Source organism: Toxotes jaculatrix, chromosome 21 (genome assembly GCF_017976425.1).
Source record: "Toxotes jaculatrix isolate fToxJac2 chromosome 21, fToxJac2.pri, whole genome shotgun sequence".
Taxonomy (NCBI): domain Eukaryota; kingdom Metazoa; phylum Chordata; class Actinopteri; family Toxotidae; genus Toxotes; species Toxotes jaculatrix.
The window spans coordinates 8,834,560-8,849,868 of record NC_054414.1 but is presented as its reverse complement, the minus strand read 5'-3'; the positions used below and the strand labels follow the sequence as shown (position 1 = coordinate 8,849,868).

Below are 15,309 nucleotides of genomic sequence, written 5' to 3'. Positions count from 1 at the left end.
CAGTGTGCTCTTCATCCCACCAGAGTATTATTAAGATACTTCATGTTGGTTTAGATGAGAAGTGTATGAGGTCAAGAGAGTACATTAAACTCTGAACATACAGGCCCACTGTACAAATCTGACCCGCGTCATTCACCCACAGCAAAAAGGAGGATTTAAACCACCAACCTAGAGCTGATCGTTCTCAGAAAACTGAAACTTTTTTTTATTTTATTCATTCAAATAAATCTACATCAAATAGACATAATTAATCAAGATTAGAAAAATAATTAAATATTTTAAAACACTAAAAGTTACACAGAGGGTGACAGCCACCACCCCACAGAGCAGGACTGCGATACAGAGTAATGGCTACTGTTGCTGCTGGACATACAGAAATTAAATACATAAAACTGCATTTCAGATACAGTCACTCCCTTCAAGTATAAGGAGTATTAAATAGTTTATACTGGGGCTCAACTTCTCCAAACAAACGTATCTAACATTTTAAGATGATATAAACAGCTAATGCTGAAGAAACTTTCCCATGCAACAATTTAGTCCAGTAAATATTGAATGAATGAATAGTACAACACCAACTACCAAGTATTATAGTGAAAGTAGAACCATATTTATCCCTTTTTAAAGATTATTCTTCTCAAATTGAGGTAAGTTTATAGTACTTGCATATAAGAAGTTGCTTGTTACTGTATCTACTCAAAATCTTAACTGGAAAATGTAGATTTTTTTCCAATTCCAAGAAAAATCTTTGCCTCAAAAAACCCCAAAAACAAATAAATAAAACTAGCTTATAGCAACTTTAATAAAGGTCACTTGGTTTGCAAACACATTTTTTTCTACTTGATGCTAAGCAAAAAAACAAAAAACAAAAACTGATCTAATTATGTGGAGCCAAATATATGTTGAAAATTCAAGTGTGGAGTTTGTTAACGTACTCTGAAGTTGCACATCTTCAGTTTTTCTTTTTATTTTAGTTGAAATGTACAAACATCTGACAACTGTGCCTTTTCAGTGACCACTTTAATCATAAATATAAATCTTCCAAAGGTCAAAACCTCTCTGGAAGGGTTTTCCAAAGTAAACCATTAGGCTTTAAAATATATTAGCCAACAGATATAAATTATTAATAGATATAAATTAGTGCCTGCATAGCATTGGTTGGTGCAGAGTGTTAGTCAGTCCTCATACCCATTAGGCAAAGAGCTGATCGTTTAAGCTCATCAGTGGATAAAATTCATTAAGAGATGTAGCATCAGCTGCATCCTGACGTGAGTGTATTTCTGTGGCCTCAGAGCTTTTTCTTTTCTTTTTTTAAATTTATTTACACGCCACAAGCAGCATTTAAATATGCAGCACAAAAGTCACAAGTAGCAGCCACAGATATAGTGTTTAGTACTAGGCACAATAATAGGGCTGATAAAATGCAGCCTCACAGGTTCATCCTGGCACTGTGGGATAGACAACCGGGGCAATGACACAGTACATGTTCAAGATAATATGTAGGTGTGTGGGTGTGTTTTCACAGCAAGGGAAAAGGGAGTTAATCCAACCATAAAGTGGAAACCTGTGCGTGTGTGTGTGCAAACCCATTGTTATCTGTGTAGCCTCTGTACTCTGCAGTGTGGACCATGTGAGCCACTGTAAAGTCGCCATTATAAACCATGGCTGGGAGGCTGATTCAGGTCTTAACATAAGGGAGGTTTTCAAAAGTCACCCACCAGAAAGTGGCAGTAAAGTTAGCCACTGGACCCCCCCCAGCTTCCCCTTCAGTTTTGCTCACTTGGTATAAACACTGACTCCACGTCAGTCTGTTCATTTGTAACTCAGTACCTCCTCTTTCCGTGTTTCCCACCATCAGTCATGCAGGTCTTGGGTCGAAGAGCTGCATTGAGGGAGAACAAACAAGATTTTACTTTGACATTTTCAAAATACTAAAAAGCTCTAATCCAAGTCCAGCTGTTTCCCCAACTCACCCGGATCTGCTGTCTGTTTCTTCTTGTTGTGATGGACTATCTGATTCTCATTGGTCATCTTCACATCCTGATCCTCCACATAATTACTGCAACACAGCGAGAAGGGGAAGACACAACAGATACATTTAAGCAAATTCGCTGCACCTGTGGGAAGCTGGAACAGATGACAAGACAAAATGGAGGGCTGACTGAAAACAAAGCTTGAAGCCAGCAGGTCCAGGCCTTGAGCCTAAAGATGGGGCTAGAGAGGTAACAGAGGAGAAAGAGAAAAGGAGAGAGGAGGGACTGAGGCATCACAACTCAAGCGTGTGGTAAGGAGGGTGTGGGATGGCTGGGGGCGGGACATTTGAGGGCACTGGAGGAGTCTTCAATACAGAGATTGACCACAGGGAGGTGCTGACACGAGGTTTTCAGTGGCTCTGTTACTCACTGTTGTTGGTGTCGGCTGCCACGGGGGCTGAAGTGGAGAAGAGCACATCTCTGTTCAAAACAAGGCACTACTTGGGACAGTGAATGTAACCTTCTTTGTCAATCGCTTGGATTCTCTGTATCAGACTGCCAATCTCTCGAGTATTTCATGTAAAGGGAACTGCACAACCAATCAACCATGAAACCAATCATACAGTATATCTGCATTTTTGTAGGTACCTGATAACAGTGTTCCTCTCACGGTGTGCTATGTAGGCATTGTCTGTGAACAGGATGGTGTGGTAGGGCACCACTGGATCACAGGTGGGCAGAATGCCTCGTGCCACGTGGCTTACGCTGTCCAAGATGCCGTTATATACCAAGAGATCGTCCACCAGCAGCTGTACACACAGAGAGACATTGAGATTTTTTTTCTGCCTGGAATCTGGTTTTAAAAAGCCGAATGCATCAGCTCACAGAAAATAGAGCAGCTTACCCCAAACTCCTTCACTCCTCTGTGTGGTGTCTTGGAGTAGTTCCACAACTTGATCATGGACACCGTCACTGGTTGATCAAAGATGACGTACACACGGTTCACCTACGTGGAAAACAAGCAATACGCTCAACTGCAAACCCTGATCTGAGTGTGCTCACTGGCTGCGGTGTGGCCACTCGTTCTCTCTCTCACACTTCCTCACCAGTCCAGGGAGAACCGGAGCTAACCACATGTGTCTTCCATCGTGGGTACTGTTGACTCCATCTATTAATTTATCTGGAGTCCTCACATCACCACTCACATTGTCCAGTACGTTCACACTGTCTGGGAAAGCAGCGATGTCTGGTGGGCATAAAGTTAAGGAACAGACATTTATTAATGCCTAGTAATATTCCTTTAATAGCTGTTTAATTGAATTTTGTTTAATTAATTTACCCCCAATTCAGTTCATTAACTATATGCACCCTCCCTCTGAATGTCCTCTGAACAGGAGTGGTTGTGTAAACTTTCATGTCTCCCTTCTTTAGGTCTCCTCGCCTGCTTGGAGTAGAGCAGCTTACTCCAAGCATCATAGATTTATGATGGAAACCATGTAGTAAATCTTTGCTAAACCAAATTTACAATGTAGCTTCTGAGGAAAAGAACAGGTGTAACTAATAATACAGATTCCTACAAGTTCAATTTCAGTATGTATAAAATGAAGGAGAATATTCATAATTTGTGACCTTAACATTTACAGTTAGCTTAACTCAGTGTCTATGGATTTACACCAAAAATTCTCAAGTGAGCAACCAGTGGATCACATAAAAACTAACAGATAATACTGATATATTATAACTGGTGAAGAGGTCAAGTTTGCGAGGACAGATGCAAGAAGGTCGACGTGAACTCATAAGAAAGGATACTGTTATCGCTGAGACTGATCTTCTCATGGTTCTGGTTGTAAAACTCGAGGCCGTTGAGACCGATGTAGTACGGGTCTCCCCAGGTTGTTAACAGCTGCAGCTGAAAAATGACTGATGGGTTAAGTTAAAGGAATATGCAACATGAACCATCTTGTATAGCACATATAAAGCCCGGTCTTCCATTTTGTATTTTCATGATGGTACACAGGTTGTCCAAACCATAAGTCTGTGCTAAAGGATACACCCACAAGGCATGATGGGAGCTTCATAGTCCATGCTGGCCTGCTCTTGTTTCTTCGAGCCTCCTCTGAATAAGAAAAAACAAAACTATAAATTAGGGAAACAAAATTCCAAACTTTCTCCTGAAATAGGAGTACAAGCAAATGCAAACTCTGGTGCCTACTTGTGGTAGTCTTCAGCACTCTTGTTGTCTGTGGGCGTCTGGAGGAAGTCTACGAAGAGGATTTCCTGTGCAAAGTCAAAGTGACAATTGCCCGGTCCCTTCCTGATCAGGAACCCCTCCGTTGGTGAAATCGCAACATTGTCCACGAACACGTGAATCACCTTCACCTGAACCAGATACATAGAGATTTCTATGTCTTCTGCATAAAGCCTTTCTTGTCAGTTCTAAAAACATGAGGTAAAAACTAGCCCATGCCTTGTAGCATCATAGAGTAGCATTATCACTTTTTAAGTGTGAACTATACACTGCTTTGAGCATTTTTGCAAGCTTGTGTTGTTAATTTGTACACATGAGAAACAGTTCTTTGTGTGTGAATTCTATTTTGGTCTGATGTTTTCCACACTGTCTGACAATTAAATATTGAAAAACATCAACGGATCCCTAGACCCACCTGAGGCTACTGAGACTGTAATGTAATTTATTATACTTGTTTTTTATTGTTTAATTGTATCATTGTCATTATTATTATTATTATTGTTGTTTAGAGAAAATCTCTGCCTTTTGAAATAACCGCACCATCTTAGCAACTACTGTTTGGGTCAAACAGAGAAGGGTCTCACCCCTCTGTAAGAGTCCTCAGGAGACTTGTTGTAGTTCCAGATACGGAGTCCAGCGATGGTCTGGGCCTTGTTGAAAGAAATGTTCAAGGTGTGGGGCTCTCCATAGGAGAAAGGGATCAGCCACATGTGCTGGTCATCAGTGGTAATGTTGTGGCCATCAATAAGCCTGGATAGTGAAAAAAGACAATAACGAGTCTTGATTTCGGTTGTGATATTAGAATTTTCTTGAGACCATGCAGTACATTCAGTGTTAGACGTACTTATCAAGCGTTCGCAGGTCGTGTCCGTACTCAGGCAGGTCGTTCAGGTCCCTGGGTGAGGCAGCCATCATGCTGATGTCTAAAGGTAAACTCTCTCCATCTTTCCCGACCACCTCCAATCCAGTAAGGCCCATGTAGTGGGAGTCACCCCAGGTCATCAGAAGCTCTATTCTAAGGCCTGAGAGGAAGGGAAACAGTTGTTGTAAGTATCCAAAGATAAACACTAAGTAAAAGAAAACAGAACATGCGATGACAGGATATTGTTTATGTACTCACACTTTCCAGTGTACATCCCAGGAACAAGTTCCATGTTCTCCTCAGACTGGCTCACAGTGGGATTGAGGTGGAGTTTCAACTAAGAAAACATGTGGGTACATTTAAAGCACAATTGTATTACAGTCTCCTGTGATCAATAATGTGCTCTTGATTGGTTAGAGCTATCCTTTCTCAGCACTGTGGAAATGCTGAACACTATTGGTTCTTACACAATGAAATCCTATTTAAGGTTTTGTTGAACAGATGGTTTAAATGTCCTGGATCTTGGCTAGGTGGTTGTCCCAGCTGGGATTAAGGTACCAAAACTAAGAAGTATATGACTTTGCCATTAACACAGTGATAAAAAAGCACTGTGGAGATTTCTATGGAAGCTTGTACTTACAGTGAGGTCTTCCTCTCGGAAACCGGCCTGTGTGAATGGTCTTTCCTCTCCCTCTCCATCAGCTGTGCGTGGTCTCTGCAGCTCCTCCTCAAACACCAGGCTCTCAGAACCCTCGCCTTCACTGAGGAAGGTTTCATCGTAACGAGACATAGCCTCCAGGATATCATCATCGGTGGTGAACAGGATGGTGTCCCCAAACTGGTCCAGCCCTGCAAAGACAGCAGCGTAAGGGAAAAAAGGTAAAGTTGATCAAAACACACAAAGGAGCATAAAAACCAGTGAGGCTGTTCTGATCGGATACCTCCAGACAGAGTCCCTGAAGCCTTGGCAATCTCTCCCTTGAAGATGCACCTGCAGTCCAGAAGCATTTCCACCTCTTTCACCCCTCGGAAAGAGTGGATGCGGGACTTGTTGTAGTTCCATACACGGATCATGGCCACTTGGTGGGGAGCTCCAAAATCCAGGAAGATGGTGTGGCTACGACCAGGGGTGAACGGGGCTAGCCAAAGATGCATGTCATCCTGTGTGCGATTGACACCATCGATCAAGTTGGTAACAACACGTGGATCTTTGCCGTATGCAGGGAGGATGTTAATGTCTGGAGGATCAGCGCGGATGTGAGCGGGCCGAAGAGGCTCCCCGCTGGAGCTGAACACCTCCAGGCCGTTGAGGCCCACGTAGTGGCGATCACCCCAGGTGGACAGGATGTTGATGACCAGCCTTTGGCCTTGTGGCAGCACCGGGATTTCAAACTCGTCCTCCCGCTCCATGGATTGATCATCATCGGGGCCTTCACACGGTGTCCCCTGAGAGGTCAAGGAGGAAAGGGGGCTCTTGGGTGCCATGGAGTGGTTGACTGGGACTGTGGGTGGACCACGGCCCTGGCGCTGGAGGAACTCATCAAAGATGTCACCTTCGAAGCCCATGTTGGAGATGCGTCCACGTTGGCATTGGTTGAACTTAATGAGGGAGTCCCAGGACTCCATCAGGGTGTCATCCTGCTGGCTGTGCAGCTGGGCCCGAGACAAGCACTGCCTCCTGCTCGTGCTCACCAATGACAGTGGCACCTCTGGAAAATACACAAACATTTGCAATTAATTACTAACAAGCTAAAGAAAATAAGACAATCTGTGGATCAGGCTGTGAACTCTTGTAACTCAACATTTATCATCAAACACTGAATTCAAGAACTATGTTAATATGTTTTGTGCTACTCTAACACAAATATACTACCTGTGTTTGACAGTGCTGTAGCTCTGACGTGCTGCTCCTCTGCCTGCATGGCAGTTACTGCACTGTTTCGGAACGAACTCCTGCGACCGCTGATGGGTCTGTCTGGCTTTTGCTCCCCGAGCTCCTCCAGCAGGTCACAGCTCAGGTCCAGAGAGTCCGCCTTCCACTGACCCCCATTCACTGTCCTCTCCATCCCTCTGCACACCCGGCCCGGGTTACAAGGCAGCTCTGGGAGCACTGACGAGGACGAGGCTGATGGTGATTTGGGATCTGCGGAGTGCTGTGGCACCAGCCACCGGGGCCTCTCCCTGCTGGCCTCGCAGCCCTCTGGAGCTCCTCTGTTTAGGGGCTGAAGCCACTGGGGGGCCACCCGTGAGGAGGACGGCTGGGTGGTGACCGTCTGCTCCATGGGTAGTGGCTGAGCCACCTGCTGCCTGAGAGAGAGGGGCTCTTCAGAGGCAGAGAGGTCAAAAGAGTTTCTTTGTGTGGAGGAGTGGCGAGAGGAAGATGAAACCCCCACTGGTGAAGGAGAGATTGATGGTAACGGAGTATGTGATTTCTCCTGCATGTCTATCATGGCCTGGCCCCCTGATTCATGTGGCTGGAGATTCAAATGCTGGGTGCTGCTGGCCTCTCCACCATTCCTGTCCTCATGGCGTTGGGGGCTGACACCCCGCAGATTGTGTCTTGAAGACACAGGGCTGGAAAACAAGGACTCTGAGACCTGGAAATCCTGGAGATCAATCGTCGTGCTGTAGTCAAAGACCTGGTTGCCGCAGCCCTTCTCCAGCTCACCTTCGAACACCAAAGTGCTGTTGAGGTACAGCTTAATATGCCGTGCACCAATGTCTAGCTCCTAAAAGAGAAACAAGGAATTAATTTAGATAAAGATTTCCTTCGTTGATCCCGTAAGGGCAACTGTCAAGGATTTCGTTACCTCCACCTTGAACTTACAGCCATGTCTAACAGCTTGAACACGATTGGTCTTTCAAAATGTCATATGTGTTGTTAAATGTCCAAATAATTCAGACTTTAATGTCTGAAATCTAAACAAAACAAATTCTACATATTTAACCAAAGATTTAAGATGCAAATAAATCAAACGTCTTTTGTATCCTGAACAATAATTTCAATACATAATGATTCTAATTAAAGCAAAGCAACACAAATTATTAACCCCAAAGAATAAGGTGCAAAAAAAGGATATCAATTGGGAAATTTCATACACACACTATTGATTCCTTTATCTATTCTTTACATGCAAAGTAAAAGCTCTCCAAGCTAGCAGTAATTAGCACACTCACAGACACCAAGTCATGGCTGCCATGAAGAAATGGCTGGAACCCAACTCAAATCTGCTTGATCCTCCAGACAGTGAACCACCGTAAACCCAGATCGGACTAGAACCTATATCCCACCAAGAGCTCCTTACCTTCAAGGTTCAAGACATCAAGTAATTCTAGACAGCTGCAGTAACATAGAAAGAGATACGCTGGGGTCTTTGTACCCCTTTATGAACGGGAGTGAGGTTGAAAGGCAGAAGCCCACGTTTCCCCTCACACTAATCCTCTGGGGCTAATCTCTCACTGTTCCACATTTGGACAGACTGACTGGCAGCTCAGCCAGCCACTGCTTAAAGAGAACCACACCCCTGACGTAGCCACGCCAATACAGTCACCAGGTATTATAGTGACAACACACAAGAATGAAGGATTTATGGGCTTGCTGCAGACATGGAAATGAACAATCTCTGAGCCAGAGAGATGGAACAGATTGTACTTGTGTTGAACAAATGCTATTTAACAATTCAACATTTTATATACTGTAATGGCACATAAATAGAAATAAGAAGCACATACATTGAGGCCTCTGTTGTAGTTCCAGATTTTGATGCGAGATATTCCAAAGTCTGGGGAGCGCTCCGTGTTCCTGATGATGAAGTAGAGCTGGATGGGAGGGTGGAACGGACACGTCCACATGTGACGCTCTTTGGTGGTCTGCCAACCCCAAGAGATTAGACAGACTTTTACACAACAGAAAGCAGTACAAGCACAGGCGTAATTAATAATATTAACGATGGCTGCATGTGCATCTGCATCTGTGCACTACACAACAAAGGTTTTGTACATGTTCAACAGTAAATATGTAAAAATGCAGGACAATGGGAGGGACACAGAGGACAATGTGTAAGACAAGGCTGAGGAAATTCAAAAGGTCACAGTTTAATTGGTGATACAGATTTAATTTGTGCCTACGTACAAGTAGAAATCATTCAAACAGGACGCTGAGGCAGCAGAGACTCACCTTCACCTTTCCGTTGACAAGCGCACCCAGATTCCCCGGGTAGTCAGCGTTCCTGATGTCTAGGTCATGAGCCGACACGTACAGCTTCTTGTTTCTGAGGCAGAAGAACTGCAACTCAGTCAGCCCGACCTGCAACGCGTTCCCCCAGTTTGACAGGATCTCCATTGTGATATAAAATGCCGGCGTGACCTCTGGTGAGGACTGCCTTCTCTGCAATGACAACACAAATGATTCACAAGTGCTCCTGTACAATTACAGTATGTCAGTATCACACCCAGCAGTATCAGGATTATTCATTCTGGGCTGTGAGACAGTGAGACTGACTCACCGGCTGCTTGCTGTAGTCTGTTTTGACACTCTGAGGAATGTTGTAGCTGGGTCCAGCTTCGAGTTTCTCCAAGGCTGTCAGCAGTTTCTGTTGTTGCCTGAACAGAAGAATGACACCCTCAGCTCTGCTGCCTTGCCTGTTGTCCCTGACCTTCATATTAGTAGTGAGGGATGGCTGTGAACACTGTGGCAGCTAAGCTGATAAATAATTCCTCAAGGTCAGAGGGCACCCACACCATAAATTTCTGTTCCTATTAGTTTCTATAAAATACTATTATATTTGCTCTAACACTGCATGACACTCCGGGTGTCCTTCTACCCCTCAAGAGACAGAATGTACACACGCTACCTGTGTGTTTAAGTGTCATATTCTGTCGACATACCTGGGGCCCATAAGAGTGATCCTCTGCATGGCCAAAGTGACGCTGTTCTCAGTCTTGTCGTAGGTGTTGTGGTGCACTAAGCCATTTATTATCTGGTGTGCCCTGCCCTGGATGCAGAGGAAGCAGAATGGAAGAGTCAGAGATAAATAAAAATCCAGAACTATCGGTGTATTAAAAGAGTTATGGGTGGACGCAGATCATCATAAAGCAACTGTTAATAGTCGAGAAATTATTTGTAATAGCTACTGGCTTAAGTGAGGAGTAAAGATGTGAAAAGTGAAGTGTGGGGCAGGCTGACCGTGCTGCGACTGAAGAGCTCAGGACTCTGCACAGGGTCATTTTCTCTCTGGATGGCATGGCGCACCCTGCACACCATCTCCTCTGAATCTTGCTCCTCAACAGAAGCCTTTCTGGTCGCTGACAGGGACCTTTCCACTCGACTTCTTGGCCCTTAAGGAAGAAGGACTTTTTTTTTTCCTAGCAACAACCATGCATCTACCCAACCTTTATAGACACATTTTTCAAAGGGTTTGTATCAGGAGATTTATTTAAAAACTGGAAATAAGAAGTTTATAAATTTTAGAGCTTGTAAATTAGGACTTTCAGGTCTTTTCAAATGTGAACATTTTGCCTTGACCATACTTTAAAAAATATTAAAAGACTTACTCTGACCATCCCAGCTCTCTTCTGATGGTGGTCTATCTAATGTCTTGCTCTTCACCAACATAGGCTTGGTGGGTATAAAGGTGTCGATATTTTCTTTCCTTTTTGCAGACAGAGAACGTTCAATCTTACGGCCTAAAACAAAGGAAAAAGTGGACAATTTGTGTCTTAGTAACAAACTCATGAACATTTTCAGATGGTAAATACTGTGGCTTAAGCATAAAGGTGTCACACTCATTCTGCATTCCATGTGCTGACAAACACAGCAGCTGTACCACTCAGTAACAGCTAATGTACTTGCTTATTCTCCTTGTGTACTGGTCAGCACTGATGAAGCAGATAAGGAGGAGATGAAACCACTCTGGACAATTAAGACTCAACCTAAAAATCAATAAGAAGTATACACATGAAGCTGGATGCTGTAGCCTACCTTTAGGTGAGGGTCCAAAGTCCAGGACAATGAGGTTTGCGGAGTCAAAATGGCTGTGGGAGCCACTGGGCCGAGGGTTAGAGGAGGACTTGGAGGATGAAAGAGGTAGCCCCAGTTCATCCAGACTCTCAGTGCTCTCCTCCCTCTCAATCTGCTCCTCCACCCACTCTTCGTCTGACTCCTCCCCCGCGGAGCCGCGGTTGCTCCGCCGCATGCTAACCTCCAGGCTCCGACGCAGAACCTAGTTTATAAAAGGTCAGCGTTTATGTAGGCATCCATGCACAAAGCCATCAGAGTAAGCACTCACTGGTGCAAATGCATGCACATGCATGCTGACAGTTTAAGCATTCCTTTGATTTGTGTGACAAGCACTGAAAAAAAACCTCATAAATTAACACCCATGAGCATGAAACAAATTTAGATGATTCACTTCATCTCATGCCACCATGACAAGGTGAAATAAAACAATGTGCATATTTCTTTATCCGCTCACCTTCACTTCCTCAAGGTTGAGAAGCACCTTCTCGCTGTGCTCCTGGCTTGCTTGGCCTCCTTGGCTCTCAGGCCTGGAGCTGAAGGAGCGTGACACCTTGCATGCGCCCCTTGGGGAGCAGGGACTACGAGGAGAGCGTGGACTGGAGCTCTGCATGAAACACAGAGATTGGACAGAGGGGAAATGGCAGAGACAGAGAGATGCTAAGTAGTACAGACAGCTGCATCTGACACATAGCCCTCCCCTTTAAAAAAAACAAAAACACCCACACACACAGGCTTGGTAGGCATCGTTATGTCTTCACACTACCTCCATGTCTACGCTTTCATAAGGCTCAAAATCCTCAGAGTAGCGCTTTTCTGGAGATATCTGCAAACTTGGACCTTCCTCTGTTCGAATTTTGACAGAGTTCTGCACAGATGACAAAAGAGGAAATATTTAATGTGTGTACTTTCATTATAAAATATTTACACAATCAAGCTTTGAAATATTTAGAAGTCAGAAGCCTTTACCTGCACCCATTCTTTCCTCTGGACCTTTCCTGGAGCAGTGTGGCTCCTCTTCCTGTGAGTCTGCTCCGGATTACAGCTATCTTCGGTTAACTGGTGGGCACTTCTACAGACATCTGCCGATGAGTCACAGCACAGAAAGGAACATGAGCAGTGTGCAACAGACTATTGCCTCAGAGGAGAAGGAACACACAGTCACATACGCAGATGGTCCACAGCACATAGAGGAAGGACAGAAAACTGGCTGCCAGCTACAACTGTCACTATCATTTATTCACTGGGACACGGCATTGGAAAATGCCATGTAAACTACAAGGCGAGGAGTGGTGGATATTAGCTGAATTCCATATGGTCTGGTGGATGACAAAAGCAACAAGAATAGAGTATGAGGCGCTACCTTTGATCTCAGTGTAAGAAAGACTCATGAACTATATATCTCCCCACACAGCTGAGGGGTAAAAAAATTATGAGGTTTTACATAAGAAGTTTTTACTGTTGAGAGTCTGTAGGTTTATTTTGGGCCATCAACTACATACCTGCGGTGCGTGCAGGCCTCCAAGCAGGTGGGGAGGTGACAGACTTGTGACTAGAGCTCTTGGGCTGCTTCCTACTGGCTTCAGCATTGGCTCCGTTAAGATAAATGGAAAAACCTTGCTCAAGCCGTTCCAGCTCTATCTCCCTGGGGTCTTTGGTTTTAAGGCGCTTTAGGATCCTGAGGAGGGAAGAAAACTGGTGACTACTGATAAAATCTTGAATATAAATCTGGCTGTGTATGTCAGTTTTGAGAAGGCTTAAATAAAGAGAACTCCACACATGTTCTAGCTATTCTTCTGCCTAAAAGCAAAGAACCAATCAGTGCTCCTATTAGGAAGCACTGAAAGTCACGGAGGAGTTGTATATCTCCTCTGTGAAATCTTATCTGTCTCTCTCCAACAGCCTGTGCTCACACTTCACCTGTTTTTGTGCTGGAGGGCAATTAAATATTCATTCAGAGTGTCATCCACAGCAGAGGCAGGCTTCTCTCCTTGGCACGTCTTGCTCTCCTTCAAGAACACCAGTATAAATACACACACACAAACATACAAAGCAGTGTCAGAAAAGCCTACATCAGCTGTTTGAAGAAAACAGACTGCCACAATACACCTCACTGTTGCACAGCTATTCACGATCACAAACCACAATCAATATACACTTTATTCAGTACATCACAAAATTTATGCAAACAACTTGCTACTCCAATCTTGACTAAATAAAGCATCAATACATAGCATGCAGTGTGTCAAATTCTTAATAAGAACTGATCATCAATTGTAAACACGATTACAAACCGAAATATTGTTGGAGTGCAGGTGCATCCCTTTGTAGACACTAGTCTAATTTGATTATGCAGAATAACACACCATCTACTCGAGATGATTTCAGGATCAACTCTAATGGCCTGCAGATGTTCATATTTGAGAGGAGGTGGCAGAGTAGTGATCACAGCAAACGGCAGTGCTGAAAAGTATGCATTAACTGAGTTAAACTACCGACTCAGCGTGGATCAAGATCCCTCTGGAATAAATCCAACACTTTTAAGTGGCTGTGCCTTGACAAATTCAGCCTCTTCTCTGAAAGGTGGTCCTACCCTGTATTCATTAGATGTGAGCAGAGTGACGGGAACAAGAGCTATTACATCTTGCAATAATGTGCCCCTGCTTAATATATGAAAAGCAGCCCTTTCAAAGAAACTAGCATTAACAATATGTGTCACAAATCTATGATGTGAACCGTCACTTAAAGTGTCATGTAACCAGAGAGTGACTAACAACTGATAATGGCAACAATCCAGCTATCGGTGGATTCAGCTAAAGTTAAATCACTTCTATTAAGACATCAGATGGCTGCTTGCTTCAGACCTAAAATCCCCCTGACCGTCAGCCAGTGGTAAATTAGATAAGCGTGTAGTGCAAGGAGCATCAGTTAGTTGCATAAGACAGTCACCCACAGCTCATGCCATTCCATTTTATATTAAATAAATCATCATGCAAGACGAGCAAAGAAATAACAAAGCCCTTACTTAGAGTCTATAAGTCAACTAGGCTACAGCATCTGTCAGTGTCAGGAGCAGAAGAGAATCAAAGAAATTTGAAGGAAGAATACAGAATACTTGTTAGTGACAGACTATAGAGAAACAGAGTGACAGCTAAGACACCGCTGGAAAATATGGTACGCATTAATGCATATAATTAATGCCCTGGGAATTAAAGAGAGCTTCTTGATAGTGTTTCATGTCAGATAAAATGACAGATGATGTGAACTTAAAACTACTGGCAGAGCAGATGAGCAGTTACATAAAGCGATCTGTGTTTACCTCGTTGTCCATTGTGCGGATGCAGATGATGCTGTTCACATAATCCTATCCCATATTTCGGAGAGGCTCGATCACTTTTCAAAACTATCACTGAAATTCGTGTTGTGTTAGATTATCACTGTGGGGGGGACACAGATGAGAACCCCAAGGTTACCTGTGACATGAAACCTAAATTACCTTGAATGCAGTTCGTTTAAAAATGTCGCCCCACCCGCAGAACTAATACATAACATCTGCTGATTCAAAGCCAACCGTTAACCAGATTATTTTAACCACGTTTTCGCCTAATTTTAAACAGCTTAACACATCGTTGACCTGAGTACTCCTGCAGGGAGATGACATACTGTATGGGTGGTAACGTTTGACATCTTAATTTGGACAGCATTCTTTGCTAACACGCTAGCTTTGGCTGACAATGTTAGCGTTAAAGAGCAAGCTACGGCTTTCAGACAGTTTCCAGTATCATTACAATTTAACCGTTTAGCGGACAAATTATCAACTAGGGTTAGCGGCAAAGGTAACGCTAGCAAGCGGCTCACCAGCTAAGTTGAGCTAGCATTCACGCTAACAACAAACTGAAAGGCTAACGAGTTACCTAGCTAACAAGAAATGACACAATACTGGCTTCAGAGCCCATGTTCTTGAACAACCTTTGCCCCTGTTCTAATAAATACTATGAAAATACTTACTGCCCGCGTAAAATGGGACTTTGTTAGCCATTTGCTTTAAAATGAATGACTTTTTTCTGTGTTTTCTCTTGTGCCCAGCGCGTTGTGTTGGTTGGTAACCAGGATAGCCGTCCAACCAATAGAGACAGCCGCATCAGTGTTAGACACGCGCCCCCCCAAGCCTGCACAAAACCTCATACTGCTGAGCCACACTTACTGGAGC

The 15,309-nt window shown here is 43.9% G+C and overlaps 1 protein-coding gene across 3 annotated transcripts; it reads right to left on the bottom strand.

Annotated features, from left to right (window-relative positions):
• Window positions 1-181: 181 nt before the first annotated feature.
• LOC121201343 (katanin-interacting protein) lies at window positions 182-15,238 on the bottom strand. 3 transcript variants are annotated; one of them, XM_041067137.1, is made up of 29 exons: window positions 15,108-15,238; window positions 14,419-14,536; window positions 13,020-13,108; window positions 12,602-12,777; window positions 12,069-12,181; window positions 11,866-11,967; window positions 11,557-11,706; window positions 11,064-11,304; window positions 10,637-10,768; window positions 10,269-10,420; window positions 9,971-10,077; window positions 9,589-9,685; window positions 9,261-9,470; window positions 8,816-8,953; window positions 6,957-7,812; window positions 6,025-6,792; window positions 5,724-5,932; window positions 5,342-5,420; window positions 5,066-5,243; window positions 4,806-4,971; window positions 4,186-4,352; window positions 4,025-4,089; window positions 3,783-3,893; window positions 3,080-3,219; window positions 2,878-2,979; window positions 2,622-2,782; window positions 2,404-2,430; window positions 1,974-2,059; window positions 182-1,882 (listed from the first exon to the last, which is right to left on the bottom strand). In XM_041067137.1, exons 2-29 carry the CDS (start codon window positions 14,428-14,430, stop codon window positions 1,824-1,826), a joined length of 4,893 nt encoding a protein of 1,630 aa, XP_040923071.1. In that variant the 5' UTR covers window positions 14,431-14,536; window positions 15,108-15,238; the 3' UTR covers window positions 182-1,823. The 3 variants fall into 3 exon arrangements, with proteins under 3 accessions (XP_040923071.1, XP_040923070.1, XP_040923072.1); XM_041067136.1 differs by having other exon boundaries at window positions 14,419-14,572; window positions 15,108-15,215; XM_041067138.1 differs by lacking the exon at window positions 2,404-2,430 and having other exon boundaries at window positions 14,419-14,572; window positions 15,108-15,215.
• Window positions 15,239-15,309: the final 71 nt, after the last annotated feature.

What these genes read in the sequence shown, in the direction of transcription:
- LOC121201343 (XM_041067137.1), bottom strand. An exon ending in TCCGAGAGGAAGACCTCACT is followed by an intron (nt 5,421 to 5,723) that starts GTAAGTACAAGC and finishes ATGTTTTCTTAG; the next exon opens with TTGAAACTCCACCTCAATCC. An exon ending in GAAACAGACAGCAGATCCGG is followed by an intron (nt 1,883 to 1,973) that starts GTGAGTTGGGGA and finishes CCCTCAATGCAG; the next exon opens with CTCTTCGACCCAAGACCTGC.